Source organism: Callorhinus ursinus, unplaced genomic scaffold, assembly GCF_003265705.2.
Source record: "Callorhinus ursinus isolate GAN/ISIS: 27379988/994484 unplaced genomic scaffold, GSC_fseal_2.0 scaffold46, whole genome shotgun sequence".
NCBI lineage: Eukaryota > Metazoa > Chordata > Mammalia > Carnivora > Otariidae > Callorhinus > Callorhinus ursinus.
Window position 1 is genome coordinate 1,752,090 of NW_027397108.1, and position 15,509 is coordinate 1,767,598.

Consider the following 15,509-nt stretch of genomic DNA (forward strand, 5'->3'; position numbering starts at 1 on the left):
TAGTAAGAAATTATTTTTAAAAGTACATATCTGGTTGAACCTAGGGACGACTTCACGTTTTTATAATTTTATTTAGAGCTAGCCAATATTTCTCCTTGCATTTTGACCTATTTTCAAGGCGGTGTCTGTATTTGCAAGGAGACAGGTGAGGGACCTGGCCAGTTTTGGAGAACTCAATCACCAGCTGAGGTCCTCCTTCCATTTCTCAAAAATAGCTCCATCAGGAAAAATTGAGGACCTGGTGAACACTCCAAAGATTTAGGGTCAGTCCGAGCTACCTAATATGGATGAGCGAGATAAGGAGTTATGTTTAAATTAAGCAAAGGATAAATAAAAATTCTTAGCTCCAGGCTGGTATAATGTTCGGTGACAATGTGTCAATTATCTGGTTAATTTGATCAACTCAGACAATGCCAGGGGATATTTCAGGTCCCAAAGATCAAAGCAAGAGGGAACTCTATTATTCTGCTTTGTTCATTCCATCATTTCTTGTCTTATTCTTTATTGTGGTTTTCCTGCAGATAATATATGTTTAATGGCAAACCTTAAATTACAGGCAGAATTGTAAAAACCTACTAGAGAAGCTTTGTGTTTAGGAACAAGACTAGAGAAACAATGACCAAAAAATGGTTGCTTGTCACGGAGTAGTCAAACACGTCTTTCTCCCCGGGAATGGTTTGCACTTTGTTCTGATCACCCGTGGCAGATGCCGTGAGAGGTACGTCGCCCCATTTCCTGACTGAGGCTGTTTTGCAGCCCCAGACCTTGGTTTGTGTACATTTTCTCAGAGGTGGATCAAAGGCAGAGGCAAAAGTAATGAAGCGTTGTTGCTCTAAATCTGATACCTTGCAAGCTAAATACACCTCTCGAGAGAAAAATATAACTTTCCTAAAGAGAAGGAAAAGATGTTTCCTGCTCAGATGCTTGATAGAAAAGAAAAAGAACATTTAAAAAATTTTTTTTGAAAAAATATCCAGAAATCTTCATCAGAATTCCATTTCTGTGCGTTAGGTTTAATGAAAGTGTAATTTCAGGGACCGGATCCATTGCTGAGCTCCCAACCACCCTCAGTCCAGTTTTTTTTTTTTTTTTAAGATTTTATTTATTTATTTGAGAGAGAGAGAGAGACAGAGACAGAGCATGAGCTGGGGGAGGAGGCAGAGGGGGAGGGAGAAGTAGGCTCCCGGCTGAGCAGGAAGCCTAGGACCAGAGATCATGACCTGAGCCAAAGGCAGACGCTTAACGGACTGAGCCACCCGGGGGCCCTTTTGGTCCAGTTTGATTTAGAGTTCCTGCTCTCATCTCTGAAATGAAAGAGTTAAGACGGTTGGGAGACTACTTCCTAACCAAACTTCTTTCTGAGTAAGTGATGGGAGAACTCTGTGGGACCTCCCAGCACACAGACTGAGGTGACAGGACTTGGTATCTCAAATGACAAGATAAGAGGAATTGAAATGAATGTAAGTCATGGTCACCATCTAGAACCAAGGTTGCAAACTCAAGTATCTACTGAGCCAGAAGTTCCCTGTTGCTAGGAGAAGTCCCAAATCTCTATTTTTATAAGCAATCACCTGATACTAAAGCATCTATCCATTTTGTTTCAGTGTTACACAGGTGTGGGGGCTGCATGTGGCTGGTGGTCATGAGTTTGCTAGCCACGGCCCGAGGTTTAGATTTTTACCAGTTTATTTATGTATTTATTTATTTTAAGCAGGCTCCACACCCACCCTGGAGCCCAATGCAGAGCTTGAACTCACGACCCTGAGATCAAAACCTGAACTGAGATCAAGAGTTGGACGCTTAACCAACTAAGCCACCCAGGCACCCCCTCCAAGATTTAAGACTTTTAAAAAATATATATGTGAAAAGTTCAGAAGGCAAAGTGATGAGAATGGTTACACCATTATGTGACAAGAACGCTTTGTAAGCCCTGAACTTGTCTGAAATTATCCTTATAATAACCCTAACACTTAGCTAGTATTGTCTGCCCATTTTACAAATGTGAACATTAAAGGAAATGGATGTTAGGAAACCTAACCTGGTAACTTGTCCAAGTTACACCGTTAGTTAAGAATCTGTCCTCTTAACCATATTAAGTATACAACATCTGACTTAGAATCGAAAATGACATTTTCCCCCCCAACGGTCTTCTACTCATCTTTCTTAGTAAATGTTTAAAGGCAGTGCCTTAAATAATAATCATTAAATTAAGCTATTGTTTCTTTTATTTGAGAAGAGAAGCATGACCGGACTGAGTGTAGACATCATGCTTGCAGATGGAGGAGCGCCCAGGTGGCTCAGTTGGTGAGGCGTCTGACTCTTGATTTCGGCTCAGGTCATGATCCCAGGGTCATGGGATCGAGCCCTGCATCGGGCTCTGCACTCGGCATGGAGTCTGCTTGAGACTCTCTCCTTCTCCCTCTGCCCCTCCCCCTTCCTCAAGCGCATGCTCGTTCTCTCTAAAAAAATAAACAAATAAATACTTGTAGTTGGAAACCATTCAGACTCCGGTTCAGTTCTGCTTTTTCCCTGTGTGCATTAGACAAGCCTCTTCACCTGTCTCTCCACTTCATTGTTTATTTTTCTTGCAGGTCAGCAAGGTAGGTTTTCTATCCCAATTTTGTAGGTGAGAAACTGAAACTCAGGAAGACGACCTTGGTTGTCTGGTAATCTCAGCTCTTAGCAAGTGGTAGCCCGCGCGGCTTCTACACAACCTGAAGCAAATCGACTGCTTCTAAAAGCAGTGATTGGCCCCGCTTTGCAAACAGAGAAAGCAACCTCAGAGACACGGACGCGGACAAGGAAAATGAACGCGTGATACTTGTCTTGCAGAGTCATCAGCAGATACACTGGCTGATTACTATCCATTAATTTTTCTTCTCTTACCTCTAAGGAAACAACAACCTACACAAGGAAGGTCGTTTGCGAGGAAACACCAGCGTGACCACACATCCCATCTGATTAAAACTCTCTCGGCATTCAAGCAAGTGTTCTTTCTACTCTATCATTCTACTGGTCCCAGGCCGGGTGACCGATGTGGTGAATAGCTACAGTGGTCTATCCAAATGGCCGACGCAGACAATATGGAATTATCTAAAACATTCCTACTATATTCCTTAGCGTTCAAGGCAGTCAAGGGCAGTCAAGGGCAATGCTGAGAGGCTGGCAACTAAATCTGAAAATCTGTGCATTCTCTTAGAGACCCACTGGACTCTTGCCCTCTTCCCCAAAGTGGAAAGCCTGTCTCTTCCTCTTTGCTCTTTGCAATTTAGCTTATTAGGAAACAAATCTGAACTAGAAGGAGAGGAGTTCTCCAAGCTAGCTCACTATAAATACAGCAAGAGGCACCGAGCACTAAACAAACAGAAGGGGCTTACTTCAAAGACCAGTGTCTCGTTGGTGGGTCCTGGTGCATACAGCCGTTCTGGGTGGTTGAAGGAGCGCTGGTATTCAAACACGGTCCCAGCAAAGGGGAACTCCCCAGGCCAGTCGATGCTCCAGCCCCCCGTGAGGTAATACTTCTGCCCCAGGCTTCTGACCGCAAGGTAACTGGAGGAGAGCTGCAGCTCCTGGATCTCAATGCTTCGGGCCCCCGCTGGAATGGTGACTACTGGATAATATTCTAAACGGGAAGAATAGAACAGTGTTTTCCATGTTGCACACTGGAGAAATGGAGCTAGCAATGCTCAGAGACATAGTGATGTCCACTTTTATAGAGTGGGGTTGTTGAATCATGAACGGACATCCATTTCTACTCTATGAAGTGCAAAAAACTGATCAATTACTTCATCTTCCCAGGGGAAGGAACGCCAGAGAGAAAGTGTGTGTTCCTTTCCCAAGCACGTGTTGTGGACAGGAGGGACACTCTTCTTCCTTCCAGAACAACCAAGGCCACAAAACTCAATAACGCTTTTAAATCTTTAATCCATTTGGAAGAAACTTAACAGCCATGGACCTCAATAGTGATATTCAGGAAACAGGGCTCTGGGTTTCATTTTACTCAAGATTCGTTTAGATAATTGCTCCCAATATTCATCTGGCATCGTGAGTGTGGATCACGATTCACATCCTGAACTGTAAGTTTCACCAAAATCTGATCTTTGTTTAACAAAGGCCTGTGGGACAGAGGACAAACAGCAAAATAAAAAGGCATTTGATGGACACATCTCAGAGTTGTATGTGTTGACGGAACTCCTCACACTGAGAAACCAGCCATCCTCCCTTGTTCTTGCAAGGTGTCAAAGCCATCATTCTGTGCGTGTCAGGTGAGCCAGTAAACGGCTCGATCACAGCCAGCTTGACAGAAACTTGTCAGCAGCAAAGCTACTGCAATGAAACGGCAGGGATCGCTTACCGTTGGCTTTATGCTGGTTGAGGTATAGGCCTTTATAAAACTTGCAAGTCGAATTATCCCCTTTGCAAACACCACACGCATCCAAAACTGCTTTAGAGCCAAGTTCATGATCGCATCCCACTGGCTGTGACAAAAGTAAAAAAATAATAACAATAAAGTGAGAAAAATCAGAAAAGCCAATGGCTATGAATAACCAAGAGATACATGGGGCTCTATCTTCAGAATATCTGGAAGACAGTACAGCTTTAGGGTTAAAGGCAGAGTCTCACATTTGGGGGTTCAAATCCCTCCTCTGCCTTTACCAGATGTGGGACTAGGGCAGTTACAGAACTCTTCCAAAGCTTGCTGAGACCCTTCATCTGGAAAACTGGAATAAAAAGTCACTGCTGCTACTAACAGCAGGTGATCTTACTTGGGCCAGCTCTCCTGCTGAAACAGAAAAATGCTGAGCCCCCCACAATCCCCAGAGCCCCCCACACAATGGAATTAAAAGGAAGACTAATTGGCAGGAAATAGGAGTACTATGTCAACACACACCTGTGAGGCTCTGACCATATAGTGAACATACTTAGCAAACAGGCAATGGAAGTTTACTACTGTTCTTTACATTCCTATTTAATTTTTGCAGCTACTGCGTGTAGTAGATACATCATCATCTCCATGCATACTTGTGGAGACAGGTGAAGAAGAGCTAATAAGAAGGTCGGAGGGGTCTTGCAGAACATCAGTGGGGACGTTAGAGATAGTCTGCACATCCAATTTGCAAACACTGGTCTTTTCCCCTAAGCTGTGTTTTCTCCAGATACAGAATCTCTTGTACCACTTCTCACAGTACACGTTTGATAGGAGGAAACACCAGCGTGACCACACATCCCAAAGCAGAAATGTCTTCTTACTTCACAAATCCCATCAATACACACGTCGTGTTTGTCTGGGGAGCAAGGAGTCCCATCTTTCACCTTGCTGGACATGGCGAAAAAAAATTCAAAGTTCTCAGCCTTGCAGTATAGTTTACATCGATCTGCCTCTAGAAGCAAAGAGATCAAGACAGGACATGATCAGGAGGAAATCACAGGAAAATGACATGATGGCCAAAAGGATGAATTAAGTTTATTTAGAAAGCTATCATGACTAAAATGGGAAATGTTACACAGTTTTGTATATGGGTGTGGGTGTGCATGCATGAATGCATATATATGTGCTTTTAAAAACAGGAATCTCGTTTGCAATTCAAATAAAACTGCTCTAACACAAAAATTTCATTTTTCTCATCCTTAGTAATAGCCACAGTACACACGATCGGTGGGTTATACAGCTCCTCTCCTTGGTTAGCAAGTATTTTAGGCTTTACAGGACTTACGGTCTGCTATTGACAATATATAAATGAAGGAGCGTTTCCGTGTTCCAATAAAACTTTATTTACAAAACAAACAAACAAACTGAAACTGGTCAGATTTGGCCCACAGGGCGTAGTTTGCTGACTATGATTGAGGACATGGATTACTTTAGATATTTATTCGGGTAGTTAAGAGAAAAAGTTTTAGGCACTTTGGGGGAAAAAGGGGGGGCATATGGTTCATGTTTATAAAACATATAGAGAATAATCATGTCAGGAAAAGGAAGAGGAAACAAACTAAACCTAAAGGCTAAAAAATGCAACTTTTATTGACCATAAAGTCCCTGAGAAGTTTCTGGTATCACAGGCAAAAAGAAAAAAAAAAAAAAAAACAAAAAAAAAACACTGTATTTCTACAGAGCTCTTGTTATCAGAAGGGAGTTATGCCAATTTCCCAAATACAAAGCATTCTTCTTGGCCAGTAGCTCCAGATGACATTTCTCGCGGGAGACCGTGCGTGGGCGACACCATACATCAGCCCTGACAACAGTTGTACAACAAACGTGTAAACAGTTTGCAAATCTCTGTGCTTCATAAAACCTCTTAATAAAAGACAGTCAAAACTTAAATGTGAAAGTACTTAGCTTATCATGATCCAAATATGCAGATGTGTCAATGGATTAAAAGTTTCTCCTTTACCTAGAAATCTCTTTTAATAGCTTTATTAAACACCTCCCAAATTTTGCATCGGAGGCTATGGAAGACATATCTATACCCTTTCTTTTCTCAGTCATGCCCAGGAATGAACAAGTTCTAAAAAGTTCAGTTTTACCCACAGAGGCTCCAGGGCAAGTTTCTCAACTGGTCTGTTGGAAACACAGAAGGGGGAAAAAAATCTCACTACTGTAAGACAAAGACTGTCTACATTTACAAATAGTCTTCCCTTGTTCTTCCCCAACCTGCATGAATGTCACCAGACCTTCAAATCATGGTCAGTGTTTCCCGATTCTAAGTCCGTATCAGAAGGAGAAGAGGGAGAGACAAAAGGTCTTAATTTTTCTGTCTCCTATGCTGGGATGGGGGCTCCCCAGGCTGGGTCTCTGTTCTACTCAGTGTAGCTCCCCCTGCATCTAGCAGAATGGCGCCCATGCAAGAAATGCTCAGTAAACATCCATTGAGCAAATGAATGAAGTAGCATGCTCCTTACTCAGTAAGGCTGCAATTAAATTAGTGAAAAACTTTTGAAACCAAAATATATTTCACAAGTTAAAAATTTATTTGCTTCACTGTCTCCTCATGTACTCAACACAGAACCTATTTAAAGGGTGATCACAACACACACTCTGTAAACACTGTGTATGAATGAAAGACATGATGTGGGGAAGATCAAGGAAACTCCAAGAAGACAAAGCAAGGAACAGAAGGGGAAGTGAGAAAGGAAGGACAGCAGGGTCTGGGGGAAAGGGCCATACATTAAGAATCACGGAATGACAGGAGTGTTCAACCAAGAGAAAAGAAACCTTCAAATGCTGGACTTGAAAGCAACTGCAGGTGTTCTATCTATCTGTCCCCAGGAACATGTTTGTGCAGTGCCCTTCCTAGATAATCGCTCAGTTCCTGATAGAATGCCTCGAGCGACGGAGAGCTGGCCACTCATAAAGGGGAAACAGGTCCATTATGGACAGTTGGTGCTTATTTATTCACTCATTCATTCTGAAAGTTATAAATATGTGCCAAGGGCTGTTCTCAGATGCCGGAGGTCCAAGCATGCTCAAAATGGACAAAGGCTTCATCCCGTGGAACATAAATTCTTGCGGGGAGAAAGATAATGAATAAGTGACTATATGATATGAACTCATGCATGGTTAAGAGCTATGAAGAACAAAGCAGGTTAAGGATTGAGAGAATGACAAGAAGGAAGGATATTCTGGGCAGGCTGGTGAGGGAGGCCTCCCTGAGAAGGGGCTGTGGCTAAGAAGTTCTTAGCCTTTGAACACATCCTGTCCTTTGAAGTGATTTCAAATAAATCTAAATCCTTTTCTAGTTATTACCTCTGAATTTTTGCAGGTACCTGGTTTCTTTTCTCTTTTTCTTGGTAAGTTTCTATATTATTCTACTGGAGAATTTTTTTTTAAATGAATGTATTCCCAGCTTTGTCACTGAAGTCCAAGAGAAATGAAAGACAAACTAATTTTGCAAGCACACATTTTTTTCCATAAAGCAAGAAAGAGGCGTACCATGAAGCATGACTTTAAAAAAATGGTTTAAAACTCATTAATAAACCCTGCACCTACTATCTCTTAGTGCAATTTGAAACACTGGAAATAACAAGGGCTGAGTTTCTATTTTAAAAAAAGAAACACGTACTAGTAGACACTTATAGATGGCTCACTGCAATTGCAGAATTTTCATGCCGGTCTCTCTCTGTGCTTTTGGACAACCAGTCATGAGCCGGAACCATACAGAGCTCCCGCGACGGCTGGGCGGGGGCTGGGCAGAGCGGCACTATCACTGTCATCCCCCTTGTTAGGCGTCGTGTGCGGTCTCTAACTCCGCTGGCTTCTCTATGGTCATTGACAACACGGGTTCTTTTTGAGCTTTTGCCCAGCTACGACCCTCAGTCTTATTTCCCACGAATTGCCACTACCGTCAGGTCTTCCCATTCTACCCGTGTGCCCTTGGGGCTCCCAGTTATCCTTTCTCAACAAGGATGCCTGAGTTTTGATAAAGCAAGGGAACTGAAATAATAGAAGGCAAACAACCAGAACAGTGACAGCTTAGTCTGCGAAGGTAACAGAAAGCGCATTAAATGTGTACATTATAACTAAAATAAATGTTTTGATACTTTGATAAAATAAAAACAATTCAATTTAAAAGGTAAAATACAAGCCACAACTTTAAGTAATAGTAAGTACTAGGAACCCAGTATGGAGACATTTTGAAATTCATGGCTATGAGTGTGTGTGTGTGTGTGTGTGTGTGTGTGTGTAATACCCTGCAAACAGGCCTTCCCATGTATCCCATGATATTCCCATATCATCTAACATATCAGTTGCTGAATATGGTGTCTCTATGGGGCATATATGGTTTCATGGGTTTTTGGTTTGGACAATTCATACCAATTTCAATTAACGTCCCTGGGAGACTTAATTGCTGAAATGTCAAAGGTAAGTTTCGAAACATAAGTACATTCCAAACACATGAACCCTTTGGCTTACAGATGTGGGGGACAAAGGGTTGTCTTGTGAAAAAAAAAAAGTATGGAAAAATAAACAAAACCTATGGAAGTGAATGAAAAACCGGGTCAGGACAGGTCTAGAGGATGATGTCAACATCGAAACTCTTTTATGGAGGCAGCGATTTCGTTCACATTGCTGTCCACAAAGAGTCATATTTGTTGGAGGTTTGGAGAGACCAAATTACCTTCCACTTTGGTATAGGGCTTCCACTGGTAGAACCATCCACGGAAAGGTTTGCTGTTATATTCTGCACACTGCTGGGCTCGGAAATCCAAGCTATTTTCATTACAAGGGTTAATATTGCACAGCTGATATATACGGCTAGAACCTGGACAGAACTTGCCACCATACTGAGGCCTAAAAATAAAATGAAAGAGCTTTAGTGTGAGCAAACAGAGGGCTCGTTATTAGTCATAAGCAATAATATGAGGGACAATCAAGATGAACATTATCAGAAGGCATGCGGTGTATGCAATCTATGACAAGAACGGAAATAATGTAGTATACGACATGCCATGTCCCTCCTTGTATCCATGGCAGGCAGAACCCATCAATCAGGGACTTGCTCTTTCTTTTCTTTCTTTTCCCAATATAGCCCCTGGGGAGGCATTACCACTGCTCAGCAACTGGAACTGCCATATTCAATAAAACAGACTTGTCATCCCTGATCCCAGTGTTACATTCTGGCTATTTCCTTAAAGAATGATGAGAGCATATTCTTGATGCTCCTCATGTTACCTGTTTTGGAAAATCTGTAAGTGCACCTAAATGTTCTCATTAATGTAGATAGATGTGTGTCTGTGTGCTACAAAGCTCTTCAAATGTGGACCCAACCTACTCCCCAGCTCTCCTCCCACTTCTAACCACACCCAGCTTCCCTACAGTATGTCATCCACCTGCTGCTATGTAGAAAGTCAGGACACCGAAGAGAAAGAGCAGAAAGCCCCATTTGCCATGTCCTCCCATCTGGCTCTGTCAATCATTGAGCCAACGTTCTGATTATTGTCTGACTGTTGTATATTTTACTCTAGTTGATCCTAAACTGTGAACAAAAATTCCCTTGTTTTCATCTGCATAATCACTTTTTAACTTTGTAGGTGGCCTACTCCTCTCCTGCCAAGCACAATGGGAAATGGATTTCCAGAGTAGGGAATCCCATTAGAACATAAATAATTATGATCTAATGGCCAGCTCTTTAAGCTCTTGGTAGGTAGACTGCAAAAACCAGAAAGCAATATAAAGAAAAAAGGAGCATAAACCAAAACGAAAATGACCAATAACAGCTTATCCAGCTTCTTACAGGCACAAAGCAATTGCTTTTTCTCATGCTCACTTTTTTGTGCTTTTCTCCAAAGGCTAAAACCCAACTACGGATCATCTCACACAAAAGCTCAATGCAAACATGTAACATGAAAGAAGCCTCCAGGTTAATAAATTTATGTGATTAAAATTCCTTGTCTCTTTAGGAAGCACAAGAATGCTATAAAACACCCCTGGATTTGCTTCAGCATATTTTATCAAATCCTCGTGCAACTGCATGCTAAGATGGATTCAACAGAAACGGGAAGGGTCACAATGCCAGAATGAGATTTTTTTGCTATTTCAAAACACTCTGGAGCAACTACTTAAACATTCAGCAGCCATTGTGCTGGATTAAATCCCCGAAGACTTCTTAAATCATTATCTGAAAAGTGCTTAGAAAAACCTTAAAGGGCCCTACAATAGCTTTACTATTCCTGGTCATTTTTACAAGGCATATTTAAAACTTTCTTAGTTGAAGATGTTCTGTCTGCAATTTTACAAATAGCCTTCCTTCAGACTCCTCAGATTCGATAAAGCGAAAGAGGACCACATGTGTTACTTTTTCAACTCGGAAACCGTAACACAGAAAAGACCTCGAAACTTCCATAGCACCCCCTCATTTTGTAGATGAGGTGAAAGACGGATGAGAGAGCTCATAAAACTTGCCAAGTGAAGATCCCATAGCCAGCCAGAGACAGGGCACAGTTAAGCCCCCTACCTTCGACTCCCCGGGGCTCCTTTCCCTGAGCCGTGCTGCCTGCATTTAGCTGAGTTAGGCTGCGGGGGCCGGCAGGGAAGAGGGAGACAGTCAGGCACAATGGTTAGGGAGCTGGCCTTTTATAATGAGGCCGGTCTGGATTTAAATATTCTCTGCCTCTTCCCAGCTTATCTTTAGGCAACTGTGTTTAACCTCCTAACCTGTAAAATGGGGGCAGTTGTGATGATTAACAGTGTGATGTTTGTAAAGAATTTAGGGCTGACAAAGTACGGAAGCAGTCCACGTGGCCATCAGTAGGTGAATGGATCAAGAGATGGTATATGTACACAATGGAATATTATTCAGCCATCAGAAAGAATGAAATCTTGCCATTTGCAATGACGTCCTGGATGGAGCTAGAGGGTGTTGTGCTAAGGAAATGAGTCAGTCAGAGAAATACAGAGAAATATGATCTCACTCATATGTGGAATTAAAGAAATAAAGCAAACGATCACAGGGGAAAAAGGGAGAGAGACAAACCGAGAAACAGACTCTTAACTCTAGAGAACAAACTGACGGTTACCGGGGGGAGGTGGGTGGGGGATGGAGGGCACAGGGAATGGGGATTAAAGAGTACATTTGTCATCATGAAAAAATAAAATGATAAAAAACAAAGGTCACAAAATAAATGAGATATGATCTTCAAAAAAAAAAAAGAATTTAGGGCTGAGTCTAGGGCAGAGTTAACACAGATCAATCATAACTTTAAGCTGTTTTCTGCTTTTAATGACTGGCAAGAATTTGTACTTTTCCATCAAATCCTCAAATACAGGTACATGTTTCTGCAGCTGTCAACAAAAGTCTTAGGATAAATTGACAGAAAATTCTACCATGACATCTTTTGGGGTAACAAGATTAAAAACAAAAAAAATATAAACAGTCAGAAAACAAATGTCCCAGTAGGGGAGCTCTGTTAAAAAAAGATAGCCAGGGGCGCCTGGGTGGCTCAGTCGGTTAAGCGACTGCCTTCGGCTCGGGTCATGATCCTGGAGTCCTGGGATCGAGTCCCGCATCAGGCTCCCTGCTCAGCGGGGAGTCTGCTTCTCCCTCTGACCCTCCCTGCTCTCAATGTGCTCTCTTTCCATTTCTCATTGTCGCTCTCTCAAATAAATAAATAAATAAAAATCTTTAAAAAAAAAAAAAAAGATAGCCACACACACAGACCCAGACTGACTCCTGGGTCCCTCCAGATTTCTCAATAAGAACGTATGAGGGGGGCGCCTGGGTGGCTCAGTTGGTTAAGCGACTGCCTTCGGCTCAGGTCATGATCCTGGAGTCCCGGGATCGAGTCCCACATCGGGCTCCCTGCTCAGCAGGGAGTCTGCTTCTCCCTCTGACCCTCTTCCCTCTTGTGCTCTCTCTGTCTCATTCTCTCTCTCTCAAAAAATAAAAAAAATCTTAAAAAAAAAAAAGAATGTATGAGGGGAAGATCCAGAAATCAGTGTTGTTTTTTTTTTTTTTTAAGCCATACTTGGTGATTTTGATAATCACCTGAGCCTGGAAATTACTGGTTAAAAAATGGGCCAGAGATTTAATTCAACTATTATTCTAGAGCTATGACTCTAGTGGCATATTATTTTTTTCTCAAATAGACTTGCATTTTAGGAAAGTTCTAGAACGCCTTTGCATCTTTCATTTTCACTACTTAAATTTTTGCGATTAATTTTTTTGAACAGACTTTATAGAAATTCCACTAGGCTCCTTTAGACTGTAATAAGCGAACAGTCATGGAACCAGAAGGAATGTCAGAGGATTAAAGGTGTGGGCCCCTGGTCTGACTCTACCACTACCAGCTTGGTGACCCGGGCAAAGACTGCTGCTCTGGGACCCTCCGCCTGCCCTGGTTACTCATTCGCCAAATAACTGGATCAGACAACAGGGTGCAACTCATGCATCTGTTCTAGGTAGACTGGGAGGGAAGGCCTGAAGAAATGTTTCGAGGTTCCTGAGGCATAGTAAGGCTCAGTAGAAAACAGAGCTTCTTTCCATTAAAAATATCCACCTCAGGGGTGCCTGGATGGCTCAGTTGGTTAAGCGTCGGACTCCTGGTTTCGGCTCAGGTCATGATATCAGGGTCGTGAGATGGAGCCCCACGTCAGGCTCTGCGCTGAGCATGGAGCCTGCTTGAGAGGTTCTCCCTCTCCACCTGCTCCTCCCCCCACTCCCATGCTCTCTCTCTCTCTCAAAATAAATAAAAATGAAAATGTCTACCCTAGACATGGGAAAAAGAAGCGCCATATGTGTGTGGTACCAGTGATTCCAGAACCAGATAACCTTCGAACATTTTTAAAGGTGAAAAGCTGGGTAAGTCCACGAATCAGCCAGGAATAGTTCATTTTTATGAAATAAAATATGTTCTGGGAAAACCATCATTATGTGAAATAAAAGCTCCTACTGCTTCTCACAGGAGAAAATGAAACTGGTTAGGTGGAATAATGTGAACACACCAAATGTTTGAACTGAAGCAAAGAGAAATCAGTAATTTAAAATGAGGGGGGGGAACCTCAGTTTTACCACAACAAGGTGAAATAAGAACAGAGAACAACTAATTCAATTGCCTTGGGACAACTGCTCATGTACTTGTTTTATTTGTGAGGCATAATTAAAGTAAACAGTATCCCAAGGAGCCTTAATCATGTTGAAAATGATAAAATGGCACCAAATGGAACTACATTAGTGATTCTTATTAGGCATTTCTGAAATTACAGTATGATCTTTCCATGAACAATACCCTATTATAATGAGAGTTCTCAATCCCACAGATATGAGAGAGGTTTTAGTTTAAATCTCAGGGGTGTCATTCACGCATGTTACCAGCAGAGCTATTAAATTAGGTAATCTATTTATTTCTTGGGAAAATACTGAGCTGTAAAATGCTGTGATGTATGAAAACCAGATCTGTGAAATGGGCTGAAAAAATGAAAATATAATGATTTTAAGAATCCTACCCAAGATATGGGCTACTTTCAAAGTATGAGGAGGGTGGTTTTAATAGTCTGATATAAGCTGGAAATGCATCACAAGCCTGTCTACCACCACGCCTAGTTACCAGATCGGAATAAACCAGTGAGTTTCACCTGGGGATGGCTTTGCCCACTACAGGACATGCTACAGTCTTGGGACATTTTTGGTTATCAGGGGGCTGTCGGGGAGGGAGCGCCATCCTACTGGCATCTAGTGGGGAGAGGTCAGGGCTGCTGGTAAACAGCCTGCCATGTCCTGGACAAACCCCCTAACAAAAATTTTCCAGCCCAAAATGTCAACAGTGTCAAAGTTGAAGAATACTGTCAGCCTGAGATCCCAAAGAGCACCTAGCAAACCCTGGTCAAAGTGTCTTCTGACCCTCTCCTAGTTGGGAACAAACCGGCCGCTTGATCCAGCTCAGGCTGCTGACGCAGATAAAACACCAGGCCCCTTTTAAATTTTCCTTCTGCTCCAGTTTATTTATTTTAATTCTTAATCTACCAAACATTTATGCGATGCTTCTAACATGCCAGGCACTTTGCAGAAGCGCTTTGCAAACATTAACTCAGTGGATGTAGGTACTCCCCTTAGTCCATTTTTTACCAGTGAGGCATCTAGAGCAGGGAGAGAAAGTTGTCTATGGCTACAAAGCTGGAGAGAGGCAGGGCCAGGAGGCAAACCTAGGGTTCTGGGCTTAGGAGCTTGCGCTCTTGACCTTCATGCTATACCACCACTCAGTGCTGTGAAGTGAAATCCCTAACTTCCAAGGACCCCTCACATTCTTCTCTCTCTACCACATTCTCCAAAAGTCCAGTTTCGTCAGTAAGGCCTCCCTCCCCATTCCCCTTGTTTTGGAGGACCCATCCTCCGCTAGCCGGTACTCCCACTCGAGTTTAGGACGAAGGTGATAAAAGCCACACAGACCCCGGATCCTTTTGTTGAATGCCCACTGGAGAATCCCTGGTAGGGGGCATTCTACAGACCCCCTTCTCATCCCCCCAAACCTTCAGAGGTGGCATTACTGTCTCCACCTTACACATACATTCAAGCTCAGAGTTCAAGCGAACTTCCCGAAGTCACATAATTAACAGGCGGCAGACCCAGGATTTGCAGTCCCATCTGGCTCTCAAACCGGGGCTCTCTACATCCCTGTGCCAATCAGGGAGTATGCATCTCCCGCGGGTTGCACACGGGGATAAGAGCAGAGGAAAGGAACATAAAACCGCCTTTGTTTTCAAAGAACACAGAACCCCGGTACGCCCGGGGCCAGAGCGTGCCCACAGGTGACCACAGGTCAGTCTCCCATCTGTAGATGCTGCGATTAGTCCTCACTGTGTTCTGTTTAAAGAAAACGGAATTTGTCGTCAGTATCTTAACAGTCGGGAAATTTCACACACATTTTTTTTGGATTTCTGGTTTCTCTTGAAAAGTCAGGCAGATCTGTCACCACGTGTTGATGTACATTCCTGCAAGGCAAAAATTAGCATACTTTCTCCAGTTCATCAGTTTGACACACACACACACACACACACACACACACACACACACACACACACA

At 42.7% G+C, this 15,509-nt stretch overlaps 1 protein-coding gene across 1 annotated transcript in view; it reads right to left on the reverse strand.

The window, feature by feature from the left end:
- The window catches only part of ADAMTS18 (ADAM metallopeptidase with thrombospondin type 1 motif 18), a 144,832-nt gene that overhangs the window by 36,859 nt on the left and 92,464 nt on the right, over nucleotides 1-15,509 (reverse strand). Inside the window, exons 13-16 of the mRNA XM_073882296.1 lie at nucleotides 9,114-9,286; nucleotides 5,251-5,381; nucleotides 4,355-4,478; nucleotides 3,378-3,622 (exon numbers count right to left, since the gene is read on the reverse strand). Of these exons, the coding sequence (XP_073738397.1) occupies nucleotides 3,378-3,622; nucleotides 4,355-4,478; nucleotides 5,251-5,381; nucleotides 9,114-9,286 (673 nt within the window). The remainder of the gene's footprint in view (nucleotides 1-3,377; nucleotides 3,623-4,354; nucleotides 4,479-5,250; nucleotides 5,382-9,113; nucleotides 9,287-15,509) is intronic.